The sequence below is a fragment of the Akebia trifoliata genome, chromosome 4, assembly GCF_017979445.1.
Source record: "Akebia trifoliata isolate Shusen 1 chromosome 4, ASM1797944v1, whole genome shotgun sequence".
Classification (NCBI taxonomy): Eukaryota; Viridiplantae; Streptophyta; class Magnoliopsida; order Ranunculales; family Lardizabalaceae; genus Akebia; species Akebia trifoliata.
Window position 1 is genome coordinate 39,502,151 of NC_141378.1, and position 25,946 is coordinate 39,528,096.

A 25,946-nucleotide genomic window follows, 5' to 3' on the forward strand; every position below is an offset into this window, starting at 1 on the left:
AATGAAAAGAAAAGAAAGAAAATCATAGCAAACCAACACCCTCAATCGTTACAAAGAGCTCTCATCTAAATAAAAGATCTTCAAAAGAACTCTCTCCAAACTTGCGAAACTATAGAGAGATCATCAACACAAAAAATCAGTCCATTTCGAAACTTCTAACTCTTATTTTGAAAAATATTTGATTTTCTTTAGGTCTTTTGAATGCTTTCCATATATATATATATATAGATATTAAAAACATAACTGAGTTGCTACAATTTTGAATTTTGAGTTGGGGTAAACGTCCCTTCAATTATAGTTTTGTGGCTGGATAAATGTTTGATCGACCTAAACAACACTCTTTGTCTTTTCTCTTTATTCCTAACTTTATTTTATCTCCCTTTTAACTCATTTTATTATTTGTTATCTCTTAACCTCAATATTTTTAATAATATCTCTCCAATTTTTTTTTTCTGCTTTTACCCCCAAACTCCCCAAAGAGGATTCCCATAGTAGGCACATGAACTCTAGTATATATATATATATATATATATATATATATATATCAATATCAGAAGTAGGTAAATCCCAAAATAGAGACCAATACTTCTTACAAGGAATGTTGCTTTCCTTTGACCACACTATGATTTCATTCCAACCAAATGCGTCAACAAATGGCAAACAGGATGGAGTTCTTCTTTTTCAGAGGAAGGTTTAGTACAAGCCAACTCTAGCTAAACAAGAAGTGACTTATGAAAGCAACACTTAATCTCAAATAATATAGAAAATTTTCCAAAACTTTTGTAATTTGAGTGTGAATTGAATTGGTGTAGGTGTGGATGAGATTGGTGGGTGATGTGGGGTATGCTTGTTTTTGCAGGTGTAGGTAAAATTTATTTTGGGAATAGCCCTAAGAAATCAAAATAAATCATATATGTTTCGTGTTTACAAAAATTCGATGGCCTTGGACTGTTGATGGCTGATGTACTATTTCTGGGAATCATTAAGTTTGACCACCCTTTTGACGACTTTGGTGACGTGATGAAAATTTTTCGATGGCTTTGAGTCAATGAAAATTTCTTTTTCGACTTGATCCAATTCGATGCCATTTTTCAATGGGCTGGACCATCAAATTTTTGATAATTAAACGACCTTAGGCTGTTAAGAAATGCATTTTTTCACGTGTTGAAACAATTATGGATCCTGGTGATTGTAGGATTAATAACAATGGAAGCGTAATAGAAGGAAACTATCAAATTAGGATTGGGGTAAATAAGAAAAAAAAAAGTTATGAATTAATTAAAAGATTTTTCGATTATTCTACATATTGGAATCATGGTTTCAAAACTCGTCCAAGACCGAGACGTATCGTTTGAGTGAACTCAGTATTAGGGTTGAACAATACAAACGCACAAGTCATTTTTTTGACTGACATTTAATACATCACGTTCAATTTTTATTTATTTTTTGAACGAGACGTCTCAAACATATCGGAAAACTCATCCAAGACGACTCGGTATCAGGCCTAGACGAGACGAGACACGAAACTGAGTTTTAAAACCATAATTGGAATCATTATTTTATGACTTAACCATCAAATTTATTTGGTAGGTAGTGGTGGTTGAGTGATATTTTATAATTTGTCATAAACTTTTTTCACTCATTGTGCTTGAGTGAATCGTAGATAAAAATCCCAATCAAGACTGAGTGATCAAAGAGACAAGTGTTTTAATGATCCCCTTGTTGTCTATAGTCCCTATGAATGGTATATTAGGGGAACCAGGCTATCCTCAGTAGTGTGGATTTTACATGGTTTATTTGCTTCAACATTTCGCTTCTCAACAAAGCATGTTCCCCCAACACCTTTGAATGAATAATTTGATGGTCTAAATGTTAGAATAAAAACAAAAATTTCTTTTAGTGATCTGTCATTTAGATATAGCTCTGCAACAACACACCTTGGCAAGCAAACACTTAATTTATTCTTGCATTATAAGAATGAAACATTTATAAACTATAACATAAGCAAAACACAACACAAGTTCATATTTTGTAGTTCATCATAACATTAACATGGAGATTATACTTCATACTCACTAAACACATTTGGGGGAATCCTTACCTCATTTTCTTGCTAGAAGCATTGGTTGACTAATCGTAGCTTTTGTGGATTTTGGGTGAAATATTTGATTAAGTGGAAGAGAAATATCGCCCAAAAGAATCCAACTGTAAATCCAACCCATACACCTTCCCACAAAAACCATGGTTCCTCCTCCTCCTTCGTTATATAACTTGGTGGACACATGGTGTGACATGGAACCTGAATTTGTTTCCCACATAACCCCTTGTTGTTAGCATAAGAATTGGGATTGTTCATTGTATCCATCTGATTACCTTCTGGAATCTCACCCTCTAGCTCATTATTGCTTACATCTAGCTTAGTTAGTTGTTTGAGATTCTTGAATGTTTGAGGAATTACACCGTAAAGCTTGTTATGTGATAAGCCTAAGCTCTCTAGATTTTCAAATCCTCCAAAGCTCGTAGGGATGTTCCCGGAGAGTTTATTGTATGAAATGTTGAGAGATTTGAGACCTTTAAGAGAACCTAAAGAAGATGGGATCTTACCAGACAACTGATTACTTGACAAGTCCATCAACCTATACATATCTAGGGTCTTGCTAGATATACTTTGAATCATGCCCTTCCACATCATGCTCATGCCATTTCCTAACATAGAAGATGGTGTGCTTAAGCTGAAACCTACACTTTCTAGAAGACCAATAGGACCACGAGGCCCAATCATCCCGGTGATATTTCCAAACATCTGTGGAATTTCTCCATTGAGATTATTGCCAGAAAGGTCTAGAATTTGAAGGTCAGTTAGGTTGGCTAGAAGATGGGGGATTGACCCATGCAAGTTATTTTCCCTTAAGATTAGAATTTTTAAGCTTGAGATTTGAGAGAGGAAGTTTGGTACCTCACCTGAAATTTCATTATTATGGAGATCAAGGTATTCGAGGTTTTGCATTGTTGTCAAATTCTCTGGTAGGCGGCCTGAGAATTTGTTTTGGCCAAGCTTGAGTGTAGATACCGACGTTCCAAAGTCCACTGGAACTTCACCAGAGAATTTGTTGGATGAGAGGTCCACATACGACAAATTATGGAATTTAGGAATTTTGTCACCTGAAAAGTTGTTATTGGACAAGTCTAGAAAGATTAAGGGGTAAATTGTTTCCATGGAAAGTGGCAACGAACCAGAAAAGTTATTTTGACCCAACCAAAGGATTGCAAGATTGATCGAATCCCCAATGTTATTTGGAAGTTCACCGATAAAATTGTTTTTTGAAAGATCAAGGAATTGTAGGTTAGGTTGGAAAATATGAGGTGGGAGGGAACCTGTGAGCTTGTTGTTTTGGAGAGAAATCTCCACGATATTCAAATCGAGCCATTGAGGAATTGTCCCTTCCAATTCATTATCAGTAAGATCTAATGAAAAAAGATCTTTCTGATTGGACAGCCAATTAGGAAAATTTCCAATGATGCCGCAAGATCCCAAGTTTAATCTTTTCAATGAAAATTTGGGGTTTATCTTCGAGTTTCCAGTACTCGAATTTAGTTTGTTTCCTCTAAGAGACAGTTCTTCCAATCGTTCAATTTCAAACAACTCAACTGGAATTTCTCCTGTAAAAGTAAAAATTATTTGTTAAACAGAGGATTAATGAATTTCCTTAGTTAATTAGTAAAGAGAGTTAAATCATGAAATGTGAGTTCACCTGATAATTTGTTGTTGTCGAGGATTAAAGAAACAAGTTGAGACAAATTTCCAAAAGAAGTTGGAATTCCACCAAAAAATTCATTAGACCTGACATTGAAACTCCGCAATTGATTGAGGTTCCCGATCTCGTTAGGGATCTTTCCATATAGTTGGTTATTGGACACATCCAAACGCTCTAATTGATTGAGGTTCCCGATCTCATTAGGGATCTTTCCAGTTAGCGAATTCTTAGCAAGTTTAAGAAACTTTAGATTTCTGAGACCAAATATTTGTGAAGGAATGGAGCCTTTAAAGTGATTATCACTCAAGTCGAGAGAAACCAACCTAGTCAGGTTAATAAAACCGTTTGTAGGAATTTCTCCATACATTCCATTTGTATGTATGTCCAAGTTGGTAAGGCTTCTTATATGGAAGAGTGGTGTCAAGGCTGCAGAAGTCGATTCTATAATAAGGAAGGAGAGATCAAGGCCTTCAACTGGCCTCGGCCTCGAAGATAAGGTAGTAGAGCAGCTTACACCGTTCCATAGACAACAATCAGAATTGGAGACCCAAGAATCTAAGGTGGAGGATATCGTAGAACTCTGGTTATGATTTCCAATTAGTATGGATTTGAATTGAAGGAGGGCTTGTTTATGATCTTCAGGGCAACATAGACAAAGACTCATGAAGAAGAAGAAGAAGAACAACAAGTAAGAAGATGAGCAATGGAATTGTGGTTGTGATATTGCCATGGTTTCTTTTGATTTGTTTTAGTAAGGTTGCAAACTTCTATATATATAGTCCTCAATACAAAACTACAACTATTACAAACATATATATAATCCACATTGTCAATGTGGACGTTGAGTCAAGATCTATCATGAAAGCAACTAATTAATTTCCTTTTTCAACACTACTACCTTCCAAGCGTCTTCCTCAACAATCAATGCAACCGCTTTCCAAAGAAAAATGTATCCCTAGGAATTACATATTTTTCCCCTTAAATCCTAACAGTTATATGCTAGAAAAGTTCTACTAAAGCATTTATTATTCTTTATTAATAATTTGACTTGGGGTCTTCTTAACGTGTTAAGTGCACAAAATACACTTTGGGGATAAGCATCTGGGGTTATTTGATAATAAATATATAACAAGACCATTGAAAAATAAAGACTTGGTGGAAAAAACAGGAAGATAAAAAGGGCTGATTCATTGAAAATTGTGGAACTCCCCCTCATTTCAGCCCACTATTCATTTTAATTCCTAGAATAGTAAACTAGTATTTTAAGAGTACACATTGCAAGTGTGTTGTTCTGGATTGGTCGGCTTTGAACTTGGTAAAATTTTGAGTTGAACCCTATGTACCACATCGGTTCGTTCAACTCACCTAATCCACTCACCCTGTACCATTGGACACATGCCACCATCTCATCCAGCCTCCCAAAATATCTACAATTATCTTTTACACAAACATTCTTTCAACTAACACTCACACCCCTTAACCCCACCTAACACTCAACTCAAATGGGTTGAAAGATCCGACTCCCTTGAGTTAAGAATGACCTATTTCTATCACCTTCCACAAATACCCCTCTACAACTCTAAAATAATAATCCTCCAATGCCTACACGTCATGTTATTATCTTTTAATTTTCTATTTTTGACATTTCTAATCCCGAAAATAATCTTCAAAACCTATAAAAGCCTTTAACTCCCCTCTAAAAAAGGCCCACGCTTGAATACCTTCTCTCAAGCTTCTCAATTCTCAATCCCTCTCTCCTCTCTTTCAATCCCTCTAAAGAATTTCTTAACTCATAACTTCAATATCCACAACTATCAATCCTAAAGTTCATTCCTCTTAAATCTTCTGATTATAAACATCTTAATCCATATCAATCCTTACACTAAAATAAATCTTTTTTACTTTCATCTTTAAAGTTTCAATACTTCAAGATCAAGATCAAAAGGACCCCTTTGAAGATTAAGAAGAAAATTCAAAAAAGAAGAATAAGAAGAAGAAGAAAAACAAGAAAAAAGAAAGAGAAAGTAAAAGCTTCAAGGTGGGTTTAGAGTAGGATTTTCATTTTAATCCCCCTCTCTCCTCTTTCCATATCCCTCTTCTATCTCTTCCCCCATTTCCTTAATTTTGGTTTTCAAAGGCCATAAGATACAATGAGTACCCTCCCATACCTCTAGTAGATCGGACTTTGATTTAGTCGAAAGTGTAAGGGTTGTAACTACTTTTAAAAGAAAATTATTTAAAACCCTAACATTTGGTGCACACATCACAAAATTTATTTTGAAGCTGAAGGTGATTAGGTCCCTCTGTATTAAATGAGAGTAGGCCCATAATCGAGAAGTCGACATTTTTTAAAGTTTGTTCCTTCAAGACAAAAATATGGAAGTGTCAATTTTTTTTTTAATGAGATGAGCCTTACGATTTAGGCAGATATTAAAGTCCCTTACATCCAAAGGCACAAAATTATTGTTTAATAGAATTTTTTATTTTCTTTTGTTTATCTAAAATGACCATGATGTTATAATTACCATTATCTGATAGAAAGAGGGGTACCATTATTTGATAGAACAAGTAAATACTCCCATGGTTTCTTTTGATTTGTTTTAGTAAGGCAACAAACATATATATAGTCCTCAATTCAATATTACAACTATTACATTGTGATTGACTTAAAGTCGTTGGTTGGTCTCCTCCAATTAATTTTTTTATCTCATCTTTCCACATTGTCAAAGTCATTAGAGTCATAATCCGCCATTAAAGCAACTAATTAAGCATAATTTTTCAAACACTGCTACCTCGCAACTGTGTTGTTGAGGCTAGAAAAGTCCATTTTTCAAAGAAAAATTCAAGCCTTCCTCAACAATCAACGTAACCGTTGGGATGTTAGGGATTCTAAAGAAAAATGTATCACTAGGAATTGATCTCTAGGATATTTACATTTTTTCCCCCTTCAATCCTAACTGTTATATGTTGATCAACCGTGGATTGAGCTGGCTAGAAAAGTCCTACTAAATAAAGCATTTATTATTCTTTATTTATAATTTGAATTGGGCTCTTATTAACTTGTTAAGTGCAATAAATACACTTTAGGAATAAGCATGTAGGGATATTTTGATAATTAAAAAAAAAAGATTTTTGGTACAAAATTCAATTTCCCAATTTTTGTTATTGCACTTAAAACGTTAACAAGACCATTGAAACAAAGACATTTGGTGGAAAAAACAGGAAGATAAAAAAGGCTGATTCATTGAAAATTGTGGAATTCCCCCCATTTTAGCCCACTATTCATTTTAATTCTTGGAATAGTAAACTATTTTAAGAGTGCACATTGCGAGTGTGTTGCTATGGATTGGTTGGCTTTGGATGCTACGTACCAAATCAGTTCGTTCTACACTCAAACAAACTAGTACAAGATCAATTGAAAATAGAATCTTTTACGGGGCTGATCTCAAACACAATACAATACATAGATTAATGCTAGAGTCACCTCAGTGGGGGAACATCTTGACGTGATGGCTCGCGCATGTCCGTAGATATATTTTCTTCGAGATACAAGTAAAATGCATCTATGGACATGCGCGCGCCACCATGTCAAGATGTCCCCCGCTATGGTCACCCCAACACAACCCCAATAAATACTCTCCTAAAGTTGAAATTACTTTAGAATAATGCTAAAGTGATCTCAAGATTGTACCTCACATCGCACTTTCCTAACGTGGGAGTCTGTAGGAACCATAGTTGCTTTTCATCGAGATACAAGTGAAAAACATCTATGGTTCCTACACACTTCCACGCCAGGAAAGTGCGATGTGAGGTATAATCTTCAGGTCACTCCAACACAACTCATTACTGTATCCATGAAAGTATTTACTTTTTAATGACAAGAATACTCCTCTTTTGGATCAGTTATAAATTCTAAAAGAATAATGCTGAAGTGACCTCAAATTGGAATGTCATATCGTACTTCTTGATGTTAAAGTGTATGAGAATTGTAAACACTCCAATTTGAACGAGACCTACTTGAAAATGGCTCAAAAAACATATATTTTCGTCAAAAAACCGTCAACGGGTCTAAAGGTCAAATTCTTCAAATTTTAATATTTTTATTCAAATCAAAAGCCTTATGACTTAATAATCCTATTGACCCACAATAAGACTTATCTAAACGCTATTATCTTCTCAACCTATCATCATTCTAACTTAATCAAATCATATTCAACTAAACTCCTAAGCCCAATGGACCTAAATCATTACTCAATTCTAAGTCCAAGCCCCTACTTTAACCTCAAATCCGTATATATGTCTATAATCATAATCAATCAAGATTCATATAATCAATGATCATCAACGAGGGACACTTATAGTCTGTTTGGAAAAGCTTTCTCGCGGCTAAAATCATGCCGAACTCCGTCTGTTTTTGAAACTTTAGTGTTTGGGATGGATTAGAAGTCTTTTTAATTGCCGATTCCTTCGTCACAATCTGCTGATTCACTCGACTACTAATAGTTCATCGAGCATCTGCAAAATCACACGGGAACCGCAAAAAAATAGATTGAAAAATTAGCGCCAATCTCTCTCTCTCTCTCTCTCTATCTTACAATCAAGAACATTTATTTCCATCCTCTACAACTATATTCAGGAAATAAAAGGGGGGGGGGGGAAGAGAAAAGATAAAGAAGAATACCTCCGTTCACCCATCGATTTCAATCCTCATTCACTCACAAATCTTCAATCTTAACACCATTGTCATCTTCTCCAACAACTCAATCGAACCCAAACTCACCCTCATTCTCTTCGTCCCAACACCTCCAAGAGCATCGTATTCATCTCCCTCACTCACTCATATTCACCATTAACGCACCAACATCCTTGTCTTCATGATACTCACAAACCTTCATCGTCAAGTCTCCTTTAACACAATAGTATCTCAGCTGCACAGCAGCACCGCAGCCCTCCATTAATGGCTAACTCTCTCAACACCCTCTCTCACTCACAACTCACCCCAAAACATGAGAGAGCGGTGTGAATCAGTTATGATCTCTTCTACTGGTTCACGTTCTTCTCCGAATCTGAATCGAGCTTGAGATGAAAAGAGAAACAACAATGGAGAGTTCCATTCTCCGCCACAGCCACATAATGTTTCTGTGGTCAGAAATTTGAGTAAAAATAGAGATAATATTGCCACACCAAATTTTGTTAATGCAACACCAACTGTAGCAACTCTTTGGAAAATAAATCATTAACTATTCTCTTATTATTCATGGCACCTTAACAATGAGAATGATCATTACCATCTGCCCATTTTGTTTTCTAATTATTTTTATTTTTATTATTTGAAATAGGGCGTGGTTCAAGGGCCATATGTAAAAATATATGAAAAAACAATGATTTTTCAAAATATGGGTTAGAGATTTTGGATTGAGCTGATTTTTTGCAAGGATGGTCACTATGATGAGAAGATCATCCTCACAAAAAATCAGCTCAATCAGAAACTTCTAAATCCATCAAAAGGGATTAACAAATTATTGATAAAATTGGCCAAAAATCGACGGTCCACATTCTAAATCACTTTTAATGGGGTTAGAAGTTTTAGATTTGACTGATTTTTTTTTCCGGATGATCTTCCCATCATAGAGATCATCCTCACAAAAAATCAGCTCAATCCGAAATTTCTAACCCATATTTTGAAAATTTATAAATGTTACATTGTTTTTACATATGTTTTCTCATATGTCCCTTGAACCTGACCCTTTGAAATAATCATTAACTATTCTCATTATTCATGCCACCTTCAACCAAGATTTTGATGGAAAAAAAAATCATTATACACTATTTTGAGTATATTTTTAACTTTCAATTGGGGATGGCATGAAGGTGGTATTTCAACCGTTGGATTGAGAATGATCTTATATGACAGTTCGAATATTTATCGGATTAGATTGGGTATCGGAAAAATATTCAATTCATTGGCAGGCTGGGATCTCTATTAGAGGGTGGTTGAGATAAATGAAGAGGTTGAAATTTTCATAAGATGGATTCTTATTTTTTAGGAATTATTTTAGATTTACAATTTTCTAAAATTCCTTGAGACTATTCACCCATCTCAACCGTTTGTTTAATGGACATTATTAAAGTACCTTTAAGACTAATAATAATGTTATTTTTAAAGAGACTCTACTGTTTGAATGATTACTATAATATTTTATTCTGTTAAGATTGTAATTAGAGACAAATCTTAGTAATAAATAAATAAAATAGGTGAATGGTTGAGAATAAGTAAAAGTTGGGGTGCTAATAGAAACTCTCGTTTTTTTTTCCTTAGATTATTTTGTTTTAGATTTAAGATTTTATATGAATCTTTTATTTTTAATTGTAAAAAATTATTGAAATTGTAATAAAAGACAAATCTTAGTAATAAATAAAGAAAATAAGTGAATGGTTGAGAATAAGTAAAAGTTAGGGTGCTAATAGAAACCTTCATTTTTTTTCCTTAGATTCTTTTGTTTTAGGTTTAAGATTCTATATGAATATTTTATTTTTAATTGTAAAAAATTATTGAAATTATTTGAATGAGTGCTATAATATTTTATTTTGTTAAGATTGTAATTAGAGACAAACCTTAGTACTAAATGAAGAACTTGATGCTTAAGCAATACTGTTGAGTTACAGTAATTTTTTAATTAGAGTGCTTGGTGACATGTCTACAAGTAAGTTGAACAAGAACTTATTCAGGTTGATGCATAGATAAATTTGTATGTGGATTTATTTATTACTTTCATTTTTTTTTTTTTTTAAATTTAAATTTTATTTTTATAGTTTTTATCAAGATAATGTCTAGTCAACCATTAGTAAAGGCATATTGGGATTCAACAATACATAAAATTTGGGTGGAATGTTATATTGAAGTAGTTCAAAAGTATGATAAAGGAGGAGGGGGCCTAACCTCAAAAGGACATGATTATTTTATAACTATCTTTGAAGAAAAGTCAAAAAAATCTTACACCAAAGTTCAATACAAGCATCGTTGGGATTACATGAAAGATATATGGAAAGCATGGAAGAATCTTATGATGAAATCTAGATTAGGATGGGATGTAAATACAGGAACTTTTAAAACAACTAATGAACAATGGAAGTCATATGTTTTGGTAATTTTTTTTATATGATAATTGAAGTTAAATGAGTTAGTTAATTTTTTTTTTCTGATTATGTTTTATATTTTTTATCAATTAAATAAACATTCCAATCAATTTCGATATAAGGCACTAGAGTACGAAGATGAACTAGACCAAATATTTGGTGGGACCGTTGCAACTGGAAAACATTGTATGACTCCAAATGAGACATCTTCTTCAATCATGCAAGATAGTCGTGTTTCTCTCGATGATTTGGATGCAGATATTGATGATGTGAATGAAGAGTCAATATCAAATACTTCAATTGATCCTGTTGAAAAATCTGTTGAAGAGATGCTAGAAGACGTCATAAGAGATCGAGTGAGCTTGACCCCTCTTCTACTACAAGTGTAAATGCGAAAAGGAATGCAAAAATAGACGATATTGAAGTCCATAAAATGCTTTCTGTGATGGTTGATAGTATAGAGGCGGATTGAAAGCGCCCTCGATCCACGGGGTTCGCGGATCCACTTTTGACCCTTGAGGTTTGGGAGTCGCCACCTAGTTATTATGGTCTAGGAACCAAACTGACTCTAAAACGGATAATGAACTAATTTACTATAGAAAATCTGAATCCGGGGATCATGTTACGGGGTTGGAAGGTGTTAGGCACCAACCCCGCCCGGCCATTGCCGGTCTCTACTTATCCCAAATAAATCTACATCGCTAATGACAAACCTAGATTAAAAAATAATGAAAACCTACCTTCGATCTGCAAAAGTGTTATTCCCTCAGATCTGGTGAAAACGGCTCCTTGTACCGTATTCCTTACTTCGTTCTATCTCCGGATCTGATTTCTGATCTCCGAGGTAAGGTATCTCCTTCTTAGATCTGGGTGCTTCGAATTTGTTGTGGATTTTTAGGATGTTTTGAGAGGTTTTTGGGTGTTTTTTAGACTAAAATTGAAGCAGGGGTGTTAGGTAAGGAGTTGAGGCTCCAAAATTAGGGTTTTGGAGAGGTTGTAGAGGCTTCTTCACCTACTTTTCCTAGGATTTTTTCTTTGATCCGAAAATAGGGTGTGGAGGCTCCTATTTATAAAGTTTTTAGAAGCATTATGGTTTGATTAAGGTTTCTTTTAGAGTTTTAATTAGTGTTTTGACTTTGATCTCATGAGATGGACTTAGTCTTTAGGGCATTGACTTAGGGTTTTGACTTTAGTCTTATGAGATTGACTTGATTAGTTTAGATTAGGATTTTGATTTAGGGTTTTGACTTTAGTCTTATGAGATTGACTTGATTAATTTAGATTAGGGTTTTGACTTTAGTCTTATAAGATTGACTTTAATAATTGACTTTAGTCTTACTTAATTGACTTTAATTTTGACTTTAGTCTTATTTGATTGAATTTAATATCTTGACTTTAGTCTTGATTGACTTTAAATTTTTGGAGAACCCCTCTCTATTATATCTTTAATTCTTTGGACCCCCAAATGGAGGGGTCCTTAAAGAAATATCTTGCGAACCCTCAACAATTTTGCTTGAAAACCTGATTGATAAATTTTTTTGTTTAAATTTTAATAATTAATTTTATTAATGTTTCACTTTACATTATTTAATGATTTATTTTTTAATTTCAAAATTTTTAATTATTAAAATTGTGAAATTACCATTTTACCCTCGGAGAGGATTTTTTACGTTTTAAGTCGTTTTTCAATGTTTCAGGATGTTTTGGAATCAATTTTTCGTAAAGAATTCAATGGGAATGTTGGTTTTTGTCATTTAAGAAATTTTTTTGTGTGAAATGATCGTGAATTTTATGAGGGGTATTTTCGTAATTTTGTCAAATTTTGTGAAAATTGGTGAAATGATTTATTTGGTTTTGATTTGTCGTTTTATGTATTTGAACGGATTTTCCTAAGCGTAATGCAGGCTCTAAGGTTGTTTTGATGTTAGGGGTATTTTGATAATTTGGTCATTTTTAGTGATTTTTATCGTAAAGCTTCTTTTTGGTTTGCAGGATGATGATTTCTATGTTTCTGGGGTAGTATTTTCCTAGCGTAGCGTGATTTCTAAGTTTTGTCAGTTCGAGATACCTCATCCGGATTTTTGAAACATATCTGGTAACAAAATAAAGCATTGGAATAGACATCCATCATTGGGAACCTTTGCGATCGGGTTGACGACTTGATTAATCAGGCGGATGCAAAAATGGGGTGTCTACAGATGCCCCTCTTTGGCAGAGGGTTGAAGCAAACTAGATAGCAAATCTATTTTGGTAGATAGTGCGATATCCGAATGCCAAAGCTAGTGACAGTTCATTTTGCAGCCTGATTTAGCAATTCGTCGGAGTATTCGGATTCTTGAGCGTAAAACTCTCCCCGAACTAGAAAAATGTCAGGTCCTTGAGCGCGAGCTCTCACTGGCAGTGTCAGATCCTTGAATTTTAGAAAATTCTCCTTGACTGATGTAACAACTGTGCAAGTGTGTGGGCTCAAAATCTGAGATAGATTTCAAAGAGTTTGAGTTGGAAATGAGTCAAATATGAGCATGAAGTAAATATAAACTGAGCATAATTCCAAGAAAACCCTTGGCGGCATCTAAGCATAATTTCAAGAAAACCCTCGGTGGTAACTGAGCATAGTTCCAAGAAAACCCTCGGCGGCATCTGAGCATAATTCCAAGAAAACCCTTGGCGGCATCTGAGCATAGTTCCAAGAAAACCCTCGACGGCATCTGAGCATAATTCTAAGAAAACCCTTGGCGGCATCTGAGCATAGTTCCGAGAAAACCCTCGGCGGTATCTGAGCATAATTCCAAGAAAACCCTTGGCGGCATCTGAGCATAGTTCCAAGAAAACCCTCGGCGGCATTTGAGCATAATTCCAAGAAAACCCTTGGCGGCATCTGAGCATAGTTCCGAGAATACCCTCGGCGGCATCTGAGCATAATTCCAAGAAGACCCTCAACGGCATCTGAGCATAGTTCCGAGAAAACCCTCGGCGGCATCTGAGCATAATTCCAAGAAAACCCTTGGCGGCATTTGAGCATAATTCCGAGAAAACCCTCGGAGGCATCTGAGCATATTTCTGAGAAAACCCTCGACGGCATCTGAGCATAATTCCAAGAAAACCCTTGGCGGCATCTGAGCATAGTTCCGAGAAAATCCTCGGCGGCATCTGAGCATAATTCCAAGAAGATCCTTGGCGGCATTTGAGCATAGTTCCGAGAAAACCCTCGGCGGCATCTGAGCATAGTTCCGAGAAAACCCTTGGCGGCATCTGAGCATATTTCTGAGAAAACCCTCGGCGGCATCTGAGCATAATTCCAAGAAAACCCTTGGCGGCATCTGAGCATAATTCCAAGAAAATCCTTGGCGGCATCTGAGCATAGTTCCGAGAAAACCCTCGGCGGCATCTGAGCATAATTCCAAGAAGATCCTTGGCGGCATTTGAGCATAGTTCCGAGAAAACCCTCGGCGGCATCTGAGCATAGTTCCGAGAAAACCCTTGGCGGCATCTGAGCATATTTCCGAGAAAACCCTCTGCGGCATCTGAGCATAGTTTTGAGAAAACCCTCGGCGGCATATGAGCATAATTCCAAGAAAACCCTTGGCGGCATCTGAGCATAATTCCAAGAAAATCCTCGGCGGCATCTGAGCATAGTTCCGAGAAAATCCTCGGCGGCATCTGAGCATAATTCCAAGAAAACCCTTGGCGGCATCTGAGCATAGTTCCGAGAAAACCCTCGGCGGCATCTGAGCATAATTCCAAGAAAACCCTTGGTGGCATCTGGCTAAGTAAAACTGAGAATGAATGAATAAATCTGGGAAAGAAATGATTGAAAACGAATCTGGAGAAGAGTGGTTGAATCTGGGAATGAATAGATTTGAGACAGAATGGATGCCCTATCTCCTATGTGAGATTCATAATGCATTTGTTTGAACCTCAAGGTTTTATCAAAAAAGTTTTGTAAATTTAAAACCTGAGTTTGAGCCTCAAGAGTTTTTCAAAAAACTGCAACAAGAGGGTAACCTTAAGTTTGGAGTTCTCATTATCTTTTAGGATTAACATTGCTCAAAAACAAAATTCCCCTGGTTTGACAATAAACATGTCATTGAAGATAATTGAACGCATCATTAAAAAATGCCCTTAGTATAAGGGGGGAAATTACATATTGAGAGGAAAAAGAAAAAATACCCCTTGTATGAAGGTTTGAAATATTTGATTACCACAAGCGCAATAAAGATCCAACTTTTAATTTTGATTAATTTTATTGAAGTTTTTGAGTCAGGCTCAAGAGAACAAAATATTTCCTTTTGAGACTCATCATAGAATTCACCCTTCTCTCCATTGGTTCACTTGGGGAAGTAAGAATTTTCAGATCGATTGTATACAAGATACTTGTGGCTTCTGAATCTATGCCTGGTTTAAGCTGAGTATTGAACTTGATTATTCGGACTTCTGATGTTTCAGCTCGAATTGCTCTCAGCTTGGGATTTTCTTCAGTTTTTTTTTTTTATTGCTCTAACTTTTGCCTAGATCGCCTTTCCAGGTTTTCAATCTATCGAGTTTGCTCTAACTTTTGCCTAGATCGCCTTTTCAGATTTTCGATCTAACGAGCTTGCTCTAACTTTTGCCTAAATCGCCTTTTCAGATTTTCGATCTAGCGAGCTTTTTCTTTTTTCTTGGCTCTGATTGTTGCCAAAGTTGTCCTTTCAGATTTTCAACTTTGCGAGCTTGCCTTAATTTTTGCCTAAGTCACCCTTTTTGGGTTTTCAACTTAGCAAGCTTCATCAATTTTTTTTTATCTTTTTCTTCTCCTTTGACCTTCTAGAATTACTATCTGATCATGCTTTGCTACCCTCCTTGACTTTTTCACACCGTACTTTGGAGGACTTTTATAGGTAAGCTTAGGACTAGGCATAAAAAGAAAGGAATTTTGAGGTTCAAAAACCCGAATGCCCCTTGTGTGGCATTTCATCTTGAATTATTTTCTTTTTCCTTGAATTTTCTTCCCTACTTTGACAATTTTTTCTTTTGAATTTTTTTCTTTTTAGATTTTTTCTTTGTCGGAGAATCTATTTTTATTTTTTTTTATGTGGTCGGGCCTGAAGTAACTTCTCAGGTTGCCTTCGTACCCCAAATTTTTGGGATCAGACCAAAACGTAGTTCGGATTTTCCTTCCCTTAGGTTAGGTGATCGGGCTGAGAAAGAAAAAGGCATCAGTTTTTTTTTGAAAAGACTGCAAAGGGCTGAGAAAGGAGATAATGAACGGGGTAGCAGGAAAATTGATTTAGCCAAAGATGGCCTCCTTAAATGTAGTACCATTTGATCTAGTCGAGGTTGGTTGACTCTGGTAGTTCACTTCCATCATGATCTTGAAGTCTGACGACTTTTCCAGACAGTATTTCCTTAATGAATAAATTTCTCCAATTGGGTTCAGACTTTCTCCTATAGTCGAGGAAGAATGTTCAATTTTCTTTGAAGTCTGATAGTTAAATCCTTGACTTGATGAGTTTTGACCTTTTTGTCAAATGCACGGGTGACTCTTCTTAGATAAGCTTGCACATGGTACATGGCTTTAACTGGTTTTCTTCGATCAAGTTTAATTCTTCATACTGCTGACGAACCCAATTTGTTTCTAACAAATGATTTTCCAACAAGGCCTTGAGAGACAAAATTTCCATTTCAACTGGCAAGACTGCTTCCATGCCATACACTAAGGAGTAGGGAGTAGCTCCACTAGAGGATCGAATTGAAGTTCGATATGTCCATAGCGTGAATGATAATTTTTCTGACCAATCTCGATGTGATTGACACATTTTCCTGATGATAGTCTTGAGACTCTTACTAACTGCTTCAACTGTTCTATTGATCTGAGGACGGTAGGGGGATGATTTGTGCTTTCAGATCTTCAACTTTAAACATAGAGTAGTGATTTATGCTTTGAAGTACGACCCATTATCAGAGATCAGTTCAAAAGGTACCCCCATATCGACTGATAATATGTGATTTGAAACTCAAGATGTAGTAAGGATAGTGCTGATATATTTTATAACAATTTCTTTGATTCCATCGATATAGACGAGTATCTATTCCGTGTTGAACAACTCCCAAGCTTGTACCTAACATACCCTTATATGATCACACGAACAAGTCTTTTGAAATTTCTGAGTAAATTCATTATCCCCTTCTGTTCCTTTAGGGATAAGATGGTTTCTATTTGAATCTCTTTAGGAATTATTTTTTGTTTCGAGGTCAAAGACCTTTCCTTTCTCGATTAAAGGTTGAGCCCGACTCTTATCTTCTTATTCAGAAATAAAATCTATCAAATTATTAATTAATTCGTTAATGCACTCGAGGTATTCAAAAATTTCCTTTATCCGATCAATTTCAGATGGGGCAACAGACACCTCTATAGACTCGATGAACTAACTTGACTCAATAGGAAATAGTAGACTCAATTTAAGGAAGACATGACCTTGCTAGAAAAAAGGACTCGAGCTAACCCAAATGACTCATGAAAACTCAACACAAGTACCCACACGAGTTTGATTATGACTGAGGACTGAGATATTATTTATAACCGGTAGGATTGAAGCACTATGATCTTCAAAGAACAACTGGACGATGTTGAGAAATTTTGAGGTCATTTCTGACTGTTGATTTGATATTGACGTTTACTCTAACTGATCGGATTTACAACCCTAGCTAGACGATGGACGATTGAGCTTAGACACAATGATAATCCTTAAACCTCTTTGAAGGTGAATTTAACCAATTTCAGTGTCACCCCCTTGATAACATTTTAAATGAACCCTGAGATTTTATTGAATTTTGTGCACCAATCCATTAAACAATTCATTAATGTAATGATTATTCAGAAAAATAATTTTATTGCATTCTTGAAAAATATTGACAAATAATGTTTTCATTGAATAACAACTTCCACAAACATATTTCAATAATTTTCATGCAAAAATAGATTTTTTGTAAACTATTTTTTCTGAAAAATATTTTTCTTTCTTTTCTTTTTTTTAGAAAACATTTCCTTTTAGAAAACTTTTTGGGAAAGAATTTCCTTTTGGAAAATCTTATTCTTCCGGAAAATATTTTACTTTTGAAAAGTATTTCTCTTCTGGAAAACATTTTTCTTCTGGAAAACATTTTTCTTCTTTTAAAATGGGTTTAAAATCCGAATCAGAAAAAAGTTTGAATTTCATTTTGATTCAAATGGCTCGGCCCATAATGATCGTTGGATCGAGATGGACTGGGTCAAGTTTAAAATGGATTTTTTATTGGGTTGGTGCACCCATTTTAATTTCAAAAAATAACATTTTTGATTCTTGGGGACAATCATACACTCTGATCTCATCATTCACATCATTCACATACATTCATCAATCCAAAGGTTCTATTCAATAAACAACCCGGGAACACCCACGATAAGTTCGAGTCGTGACCTACAGGAAAGGTTTTTAGACTCTAAGCTTAGTACGTGTAATGCATTTTTATCTGGCCACCCTTGCCCAAGCACACCTATATACCTTTCGATACGTGGTGATTTGGTTTGATATACCGTATAGGTGATAATCTAAAACCTCAACCCACTTCTCTGAAGTCAAAAACAGCCAGTTTGATCTCCAGTTGAGAGGTGGCGCACGATGCTAAGTAAGGGCTCACATAAATACCTCTCGTCTAGAATAGACGTAGTCTATCCCCTTTGTACAGTAGGGTACAACGGGGCAAGATCTCGCTTAGGCACTGGTTTTGACCAAGAAGTGCAATTGATATACTTAGATTATCTTTTACATACCTATGGGTACGAGTCAATAGTTGTAGTTTTCATAAATGGTTTGGCATCCCACGAGGGGACCGACCACGTACTAGTACTACGTTGGCAATTGGGACATGTGACTGTGTCGCTCACAATAGGTAAAAGGCTCAGGTCGCTCCAGCCTGGGTGCATCAATACATCTCTCAGAATCACCTGATCAAACGGTATTGATGCCCCCAGTTTGATATACCCTAAGGTACGTGACTGGAGTTGTGGTTTTCATGAATGACGTCGCATCTCAGAAGAGATCGGGCCACGCACTAGTGCCACGTTGGCTATATAAGACGTGTAAGTGTGCAAAACAGTAAACGTGCATGTGGTGTGTGCAAAACAGGGTGGGGTGTGCCCGGGGCCTCTTTCAAACACATGGGCCCATGGGCCAGATTATGTCATCACATATGGATATCAAATGAATATTGATCAAAAAAATAATATAAAACCCATCACATCGAAATTAAGATAAAAGCAAACACATCACAAATATATCTGTAGAGATCATGGCACATTATATGGGCATATAACACAAATAATAATTAATCTGATCCAACATTAAAAAGACCCACAAATTTGTTGTCTATGGTCCAATCAAGGGTTACTTTTGGGTAATCCAAAATAAATCGAGATTCCAATAGATGTTACATTGATGATAGAATGACAATGGTTGAGATGAGCTCACTCTCAAGAACATTAATTGTGTTAACATTAGATAAATTCGGATTTTCTGTGAATTAGGAAAATACAATCCGAACTTGCATCGATGATATCTAAGGCTCCCGATAACGAAATCGAGTGAACTCAAGTTCTAAATTAATCTACTCGATGAGATCTACATTTTATTAATAGGTGCCCAGACTTAGTTCTCACTAGAATGTTCTGTAAAAACGTTTTAACATTGCTGTCCCAACCTTCATTCAGAAATAATTTCAGATTTACAGATTGAACTTGCATCGATGATATCTAAGGCTCCCGATAACGAAATCGAGTTAACTCAAGTTCTAAATTAATCTACTCGATGAGATCTACATTTTATTAATAGGTATCCAGACTTAGTTCTCACTAGAATATTTTATAAAAACGTTTTAACATTGCTGTCCCAACCTTCATTCAGAAATAATTTCAGATTTACAGATTGAACTTGCATCGATGATATCTAAGGCTTCCGTAACGAAATTGAGTGAACTCAGGTTCTAAATTAATCTACTCGATGAGATCTACATTTTATTAAGAGGTTCCCAGACTTAATTCTCACTAGAATATTCTGTAAAGACGTTTTAACATTGTTGTCCCAACCTTCATCATTCCATCATTTTCATATGTCAATTTGAATCTTTCATTATTTAGGGGTCATCAAAAAGTGATACTTAATTGGAAAAAAAATGCAATACCCAAAATCATCTACAGTCAAGTCACAAAAATAAATAAACAGAAAAAATAAATAAAATAAATCGTACCAAATAATAAAAAAAAACTAGGTCATCTTGGCAATGCTCCCATACTTGGGGTTTTTCAAGTTTGATCCTCAATAGTCCCCAGTGGAGTCGCCACTGAAAGCGCCCTCGATCCGCGGGGTTCGCGGATCCACTTTTGACCCTTGAGGTTTGGGAGTCGCCACCTAGTTATTATGGTCTAGGAACCAAACTGACTCTAAAACGGATAATGAACTAATCTACTATAGAAAATCTGAATTCAGGGATCATGTTACGGGGTTGGAAGGTGTTAGGCACCAACCCCGCCCGGCCATTGTCGGTCTCTACTTATCCCAAATAAATTTACATCGCTAATGACAAACCTAGATTAAAAAATAATGAAAACCTTATCTTTGATCTGCAAAAGTGTTATTCCCTCAGATCTGGTGAAAATGACTCATTGTACCGTATTCCTTACTTCGTTCTATCTCCGGATCTAATTTTTGATCTCCGAGGTAAGGTATCTCCTTCTTAGATCTGGGTGCTTCGAATTTGTTGTGGATTTTTAGGATGTTTTTGAGAGGTTTTTGGGTGTTTTTTAGGCTAAAATCGAAGAAGGGGTGTTAGGTAAAGAGTTGAGGATCCAAAATTAGGGTTTTGGAGAGGTTGTGGAGGCTTCTTCACCTACTTTTCCTAGGGTTTTTTCTTTGATCCGAAAATAGGGTGTGGAGGCTCCTATTTATAAAGTTTTTAGAAGCATTAGGGTTTCTTTTAGAGTTTTAATTAGTGTTTTGACTTTGGTCTCATGAGATGGACTTAGTCTTTAGGGCATTGACTTAGGGTTTTGACTTTAGTCTTATGAGATTGACTTGATTAGTTTAGATTAGGATTTTGATTTAGGGTTTTGACTTTAGTCTTATGAGATTGACTTTAATACTTGACTTTAGTCTTACTTAATTGACTTTAATTTTGACTTTAGTCTTATTTGATTGAATTTAATATCTTGACTTTAGTCTTGATTGACTTTAAATTTTTAGAGAACCCCTCTCTATTATATCTTTAATTCTTTGGACCCCCAAATGGAGGGGTCCTTAAAGAAATATCTTGCGAACCCTCAACAATTTTGCTTGAAAACGTGATTGATAAATTTTTTTGTTTAAATTTTAATAATTAATTTTATTAATGTTTCACTTTACATTATTTAATGATTTCTTTATTAATTTTGAAAATTTTAATTATTAAAATTGTGAAATTACCATTTTGCCCTCGGAGAGGATTTTTTACGTTTTAAGTTGTTTTTCAATGTTTCAAGATGTTTTGGAATCAGTTTTTCGTAAGGAATTCAATGGGAATGTTGGTTTTTGTCATTTATGAAATTTTTTTGTGTGAAATGATCGTGAATTTTATGAGGGGTATTTTCGTAATTTTGTCGAATTTTGTGAAAATTGACAAAATGATTTATTTGGTTTCGATTTATCATTTTATGTATTTGAACGGATTTTCCTAAACGTAATGTAGGCTCTAAGGTTGTTTTGATGTTAGGGGTATTTTGGTAATTTGATCATTTTTAGTGATTTTTATCGTGAAGCTTTTTTTTGGTTTGCAGGATGATGATTTCTATGTTTCTGGGATAGTATTTTCCTAGCGTAGCGTGATTTCTAAGTTTTGTCAGTTCGAGATACCTCATCCGAATTTTTGAAACATATCTGGTAACAAAATAAAACATTGGAATAGACATCCATCATTGGGAACCTTTGCTATCGGGTTGACGACTTGATTAATCAGGCGGATGCAAAAATGGGGTGTCTACACGGATTTGAAAAAATAAGAAATGACGTAGAACGCAAAGAAAAACACTTCTATTATCTCATGCATCAACTTGTTGAGTACTTTCAATGACATGGATCGATGTGGACCAGTATGGATGTTTTTAGTGGATAAATTATTTAAAAAGTCTTCTAATAAGGAGATTTTTGTTGGATTGATGGATATTGACCGTATATCTGCATCAGAGTGGATTAAAATGAAGTTTGAAGAGGCTCATGGGATCTCGTAATGGACAATCTTATGAGGATATGGTAGATTTATGATTACAAATTATATTAAATACTATAATAGAATAATGATATTTTTTTTATTATCATAGTTGTTAGAAGAAATTATTTTAGTTTATTGAATTCTTAAATTCATTTTTTACTTAATAGTTTTACGTTATAGTTGGTAGAAATATTTGTGTTTAATTTTTTTATTTTTCATTTAAACTCTATATGATTGGATAATTATGAATTATTATCTGTTTGTAATTATGTGATTTGCATATATGTAATATCAGATGGATGATAGTACAAAGAAGAAATTTTTTTTTTTTTTTACTGTGGCATTACTACCGTACAAGGAATCGACGCATGAAGCAACCATGTCGAACTTCACTACTTTGGTGATTCATATGTCAGAGAAATACTTGATTCAGACAATCCAGTGCCTTGTTACGACAATTTTCGTATGGATAAGTATGTCTTCAATAGATTATGTTATTTTATGAGAGATAGGGGATTACTTCAAGATAGTAGAGCAGTGAAAGTTGAAGAACAAATTGTAATTTTTTTATATACAGTTGGACATAATGTTAGGAATAGAAATAATCAGGATAGATTTCAACATTCTGGTGAAACGATAAGTCGATATTTTCATCACGTATTATAAGCATTATATAGTTTTGCCCATGACTTAATAAAAGCACCTGACTTGAGCGTCACACCACCAAAAATATTAGCAGATCGACGATATTTTTCATGGTTTAAGGTAATTGATTATTTAATATTTGAATTAATATAATCAATAACATAATAGTTGTTTAATGTTTACTTTTAAATGAAATAGGATTGCGTGGGTGCAATTGACGGGACTCATATACGTGCAGTTATACCATTTGACAAATAAATACCATTTCGATCAAGAAGAAAGACGGAATGTACACAAAATGTCTTGGCTATTTGTTCATTTGACATGCAATTTACTTTTGTTTTGGTCGGATGGGAAGGTTCAGCACACGATTGGCGAGTCTTTCAATCTGCGCTTAGCGATCCAAGTTTGAATTTCCCACATCCTCCTGTTGGTAATGAAATGTTATTTTATTTTATTTTTGATATTTTTTATATCCATTAAGGTAATTTAAATTTACTGAAAAACATATCTTAATTGTCTTGGAGGAAAATATTACATGGTTGATGCGGGTTACCAAAATATACGAGGATATCTTGCACCATATCGTAATACACGGTATCACATTCATGATTTTCGTAGAGGAAATGAACCAAGAACGAAGGAGGAGTGGTTCAATTATTATCACTCTTCGTGCAGAAACGTTATTGAGCGTTGTTTCAGTGTACTGAAAAAACGATTCCCCATTTTGAAACGGATGGCTTCATACTCCTTTGTGACTCAGATACGTATTGTATGTGTGTGCATGGCCTTACATAATTTCATCCGACAACAATCAGTTACTGATAGTTGGTTTACACAATATGAGGATGAAAATGTTGACCTTGATAGAGGAGGCGCATCTAATACGATACCAAATGAAGTTGATGATGAATTGGTTGCTGATATGAATATTGTACGAGATGAGATTGTTCAACAAATTTATAATGCCATATATACATGATGTAAAATTTTATTTAATTATTTATTTGATAGACATTAAATATGTTAGTATAAAAAAAATGAAATGAAATTTTTATTTTTATTTTTTAATATTAAATCCTATGTTTATACTTATTGTTAACATATTATTATTTATATCAGATAAATAATCTTTTTTTTAAATATTATTTTTAATTTCATCCAGCAATTTTTAGAAACAGCAGGTTACCAAACAATTCAACATCTTAACAATACAGTTAGACAGTATGTTACTAAACAATATACTCAATTCAGCAAGTTGTTTCAGCAACAGCAACAACAACTTTCTCTCAGCTTCAGCAACTTAATTCAGCATCAGCAACTTTACATACAACTTTTTCAAACGGAGCATTAGTCACCACCACAACCCACCCCCCAAAATCATTCTACCTAACCTCATCAGCACTCTTAAAAACTACATATCTCCATACCCCCACACCTCAAGTTCCTTAAAAATGTATCAATCCCAATTGAAAGTTATATTTATTTTCAAGGCTTCATAGCTAAAGTTGTAAAGCCTATAAGGGTGGCCTTGAAGGCAAAATTGTATAGATTTAAGTGTGTATGTTTATTTTTTTTTTTGGCTTTCTTTTTCCCTCTTTTGTCTCTTCTTAGGTAAAGGAGGAGCACCCTCTCTTTTACTATCTCATTTGCAAAACACAAAGAAAAACATATGTGAAAATTTTTTTCCCAAGGAAAAAACCGAAGGCAATGTTCCTTAAAATTCAGACCAACAATCTTAAAAGATAATAATAATAATAATAATAATAATTTTGTCTAAAATTTTTCTTATTGGTCCATATTTAAAGTACGGATCATTATAAAATATCCCAATCCATAATTGAAATACGGATTAAAAAGAAATTACTTCTTTCGTTTTTTTGACTTATGATTATAGTTATTGTTTGTTTTTCTTGTTTACCTCTTGTATTTGAAACTTAATAAGTTGAAATGGGCCAAATTATTCAATCTTTAAGCCCATTGATTTGCGGAGATCTGATTAAGTGATTAAACCTTTGTTTTCATTTGGCGTTTTAAAATGAACTTCAAAAAAGAGGAAAAGTTTCGAAACTCTCAAGAACCTATGTCTTATGGAACCATACTTAAAATTCATCAACAATTCCTCATTAATGGGCTCAATTAAGTCCATTCATCATTCTTTGCAGATTCGGATCCAATACCTTTTTTTAAGGGTGGAACACATTTTCCCCTACTATCAATGAAGATTCTTCAAATCAATTTTCATCAATCAAAGTCACTACCCTTCAATCAACCCCAACCGGATACACTACCCATGCTTGAACCCACTATCCACAATCAATCATAAATGAGTTCATTATCTGAATCTGGCCTTAATTAGGTCTGTGATCCATATTCAACCCGACCTGAATCCACAATCCAAATTCAACCCAAATTAGGTCCACAATCCAAATTCGACCCAAATTAGGTCCACGATCGATCACAATCGGGTCCATGATCCATATTTGACCCGAAACGGGTTCACAATCTAAACTCAACCTAAACTGGGCTCACGATCAAAACAGGACTTGAATTGGGTCCACGATCTAAATTCGACGCAAACCAAGTAATTAATTTATATTCAATCCAAATCAGGTCCATAATCTAAAATCGACCCAAATCGGGTCCATGACCCACATTCTACTCGAACTAAGTCCACGATCCAAATTCGACCCAAATCCCCAAAATCCAAATTTTGACCTGAACCAAGTCTATGATTTATATTCAACCCGAAACGGGTTCACAATCCAAATTCGACTCTAACTAGGTTTACGATCCATATTCGATCTCAATCGAGTCCACAATCATCCAATCCAACTTAATTGAATCCATTATGCATCATTGAAATCATTACTAACAATAGACCTCAATGAGGTCAACAACCTACAATGAACCCTAACATTTCATCAAAAAGACAAAAAAATTTCATTTTTTTTTTATCAAATCAGGCCCCATGCCCTTTTTTTGTACAAAGTTCTTGTCAAAATAATCCTGATCAAGTCTCAAAAATTTTAAAATCAACTAAGGGACACGAGAATCCAAATGCAAATAATCACATTCAATCTTGGGCGAACAAAATCCCTTTTTTACAAAGTGTTATATAACAATTTTTTTTCCAGTTCTGTGCTGATGTAGCCT

General features: G+C 34.8%; 1 protein-coding gene across 1 annotated transcript; it reads right to left on the minus strand.

Moving 5' to 3' along the window:
• Positions 1-1,942: 1,942 nt before the first annotated feature.
• Positions 1,943-4,480, minus strand: LOC147404931 (uncharacterized). Its single transcript, XM_086441038.1, has 2 exons — positions 3,753-4,480; positions 1,943-3,660 (listed from the first exon to the last, which is right to left on the minus strand). The coding sequence occupies exons 1-2, from the start codon at positions 4,417-4,419 to the stop codon at positions 2,114-2,116; spliced, it is 2,214 nt and encodes a 737-aa protein (XP_086297164.1). The 5' UTR covers positions 4,420-4,480; the 3' UTR covers positions 1,943-2,113.
• Positions 4,481-25,946: the final 21,466 nt, after the last annotated feature.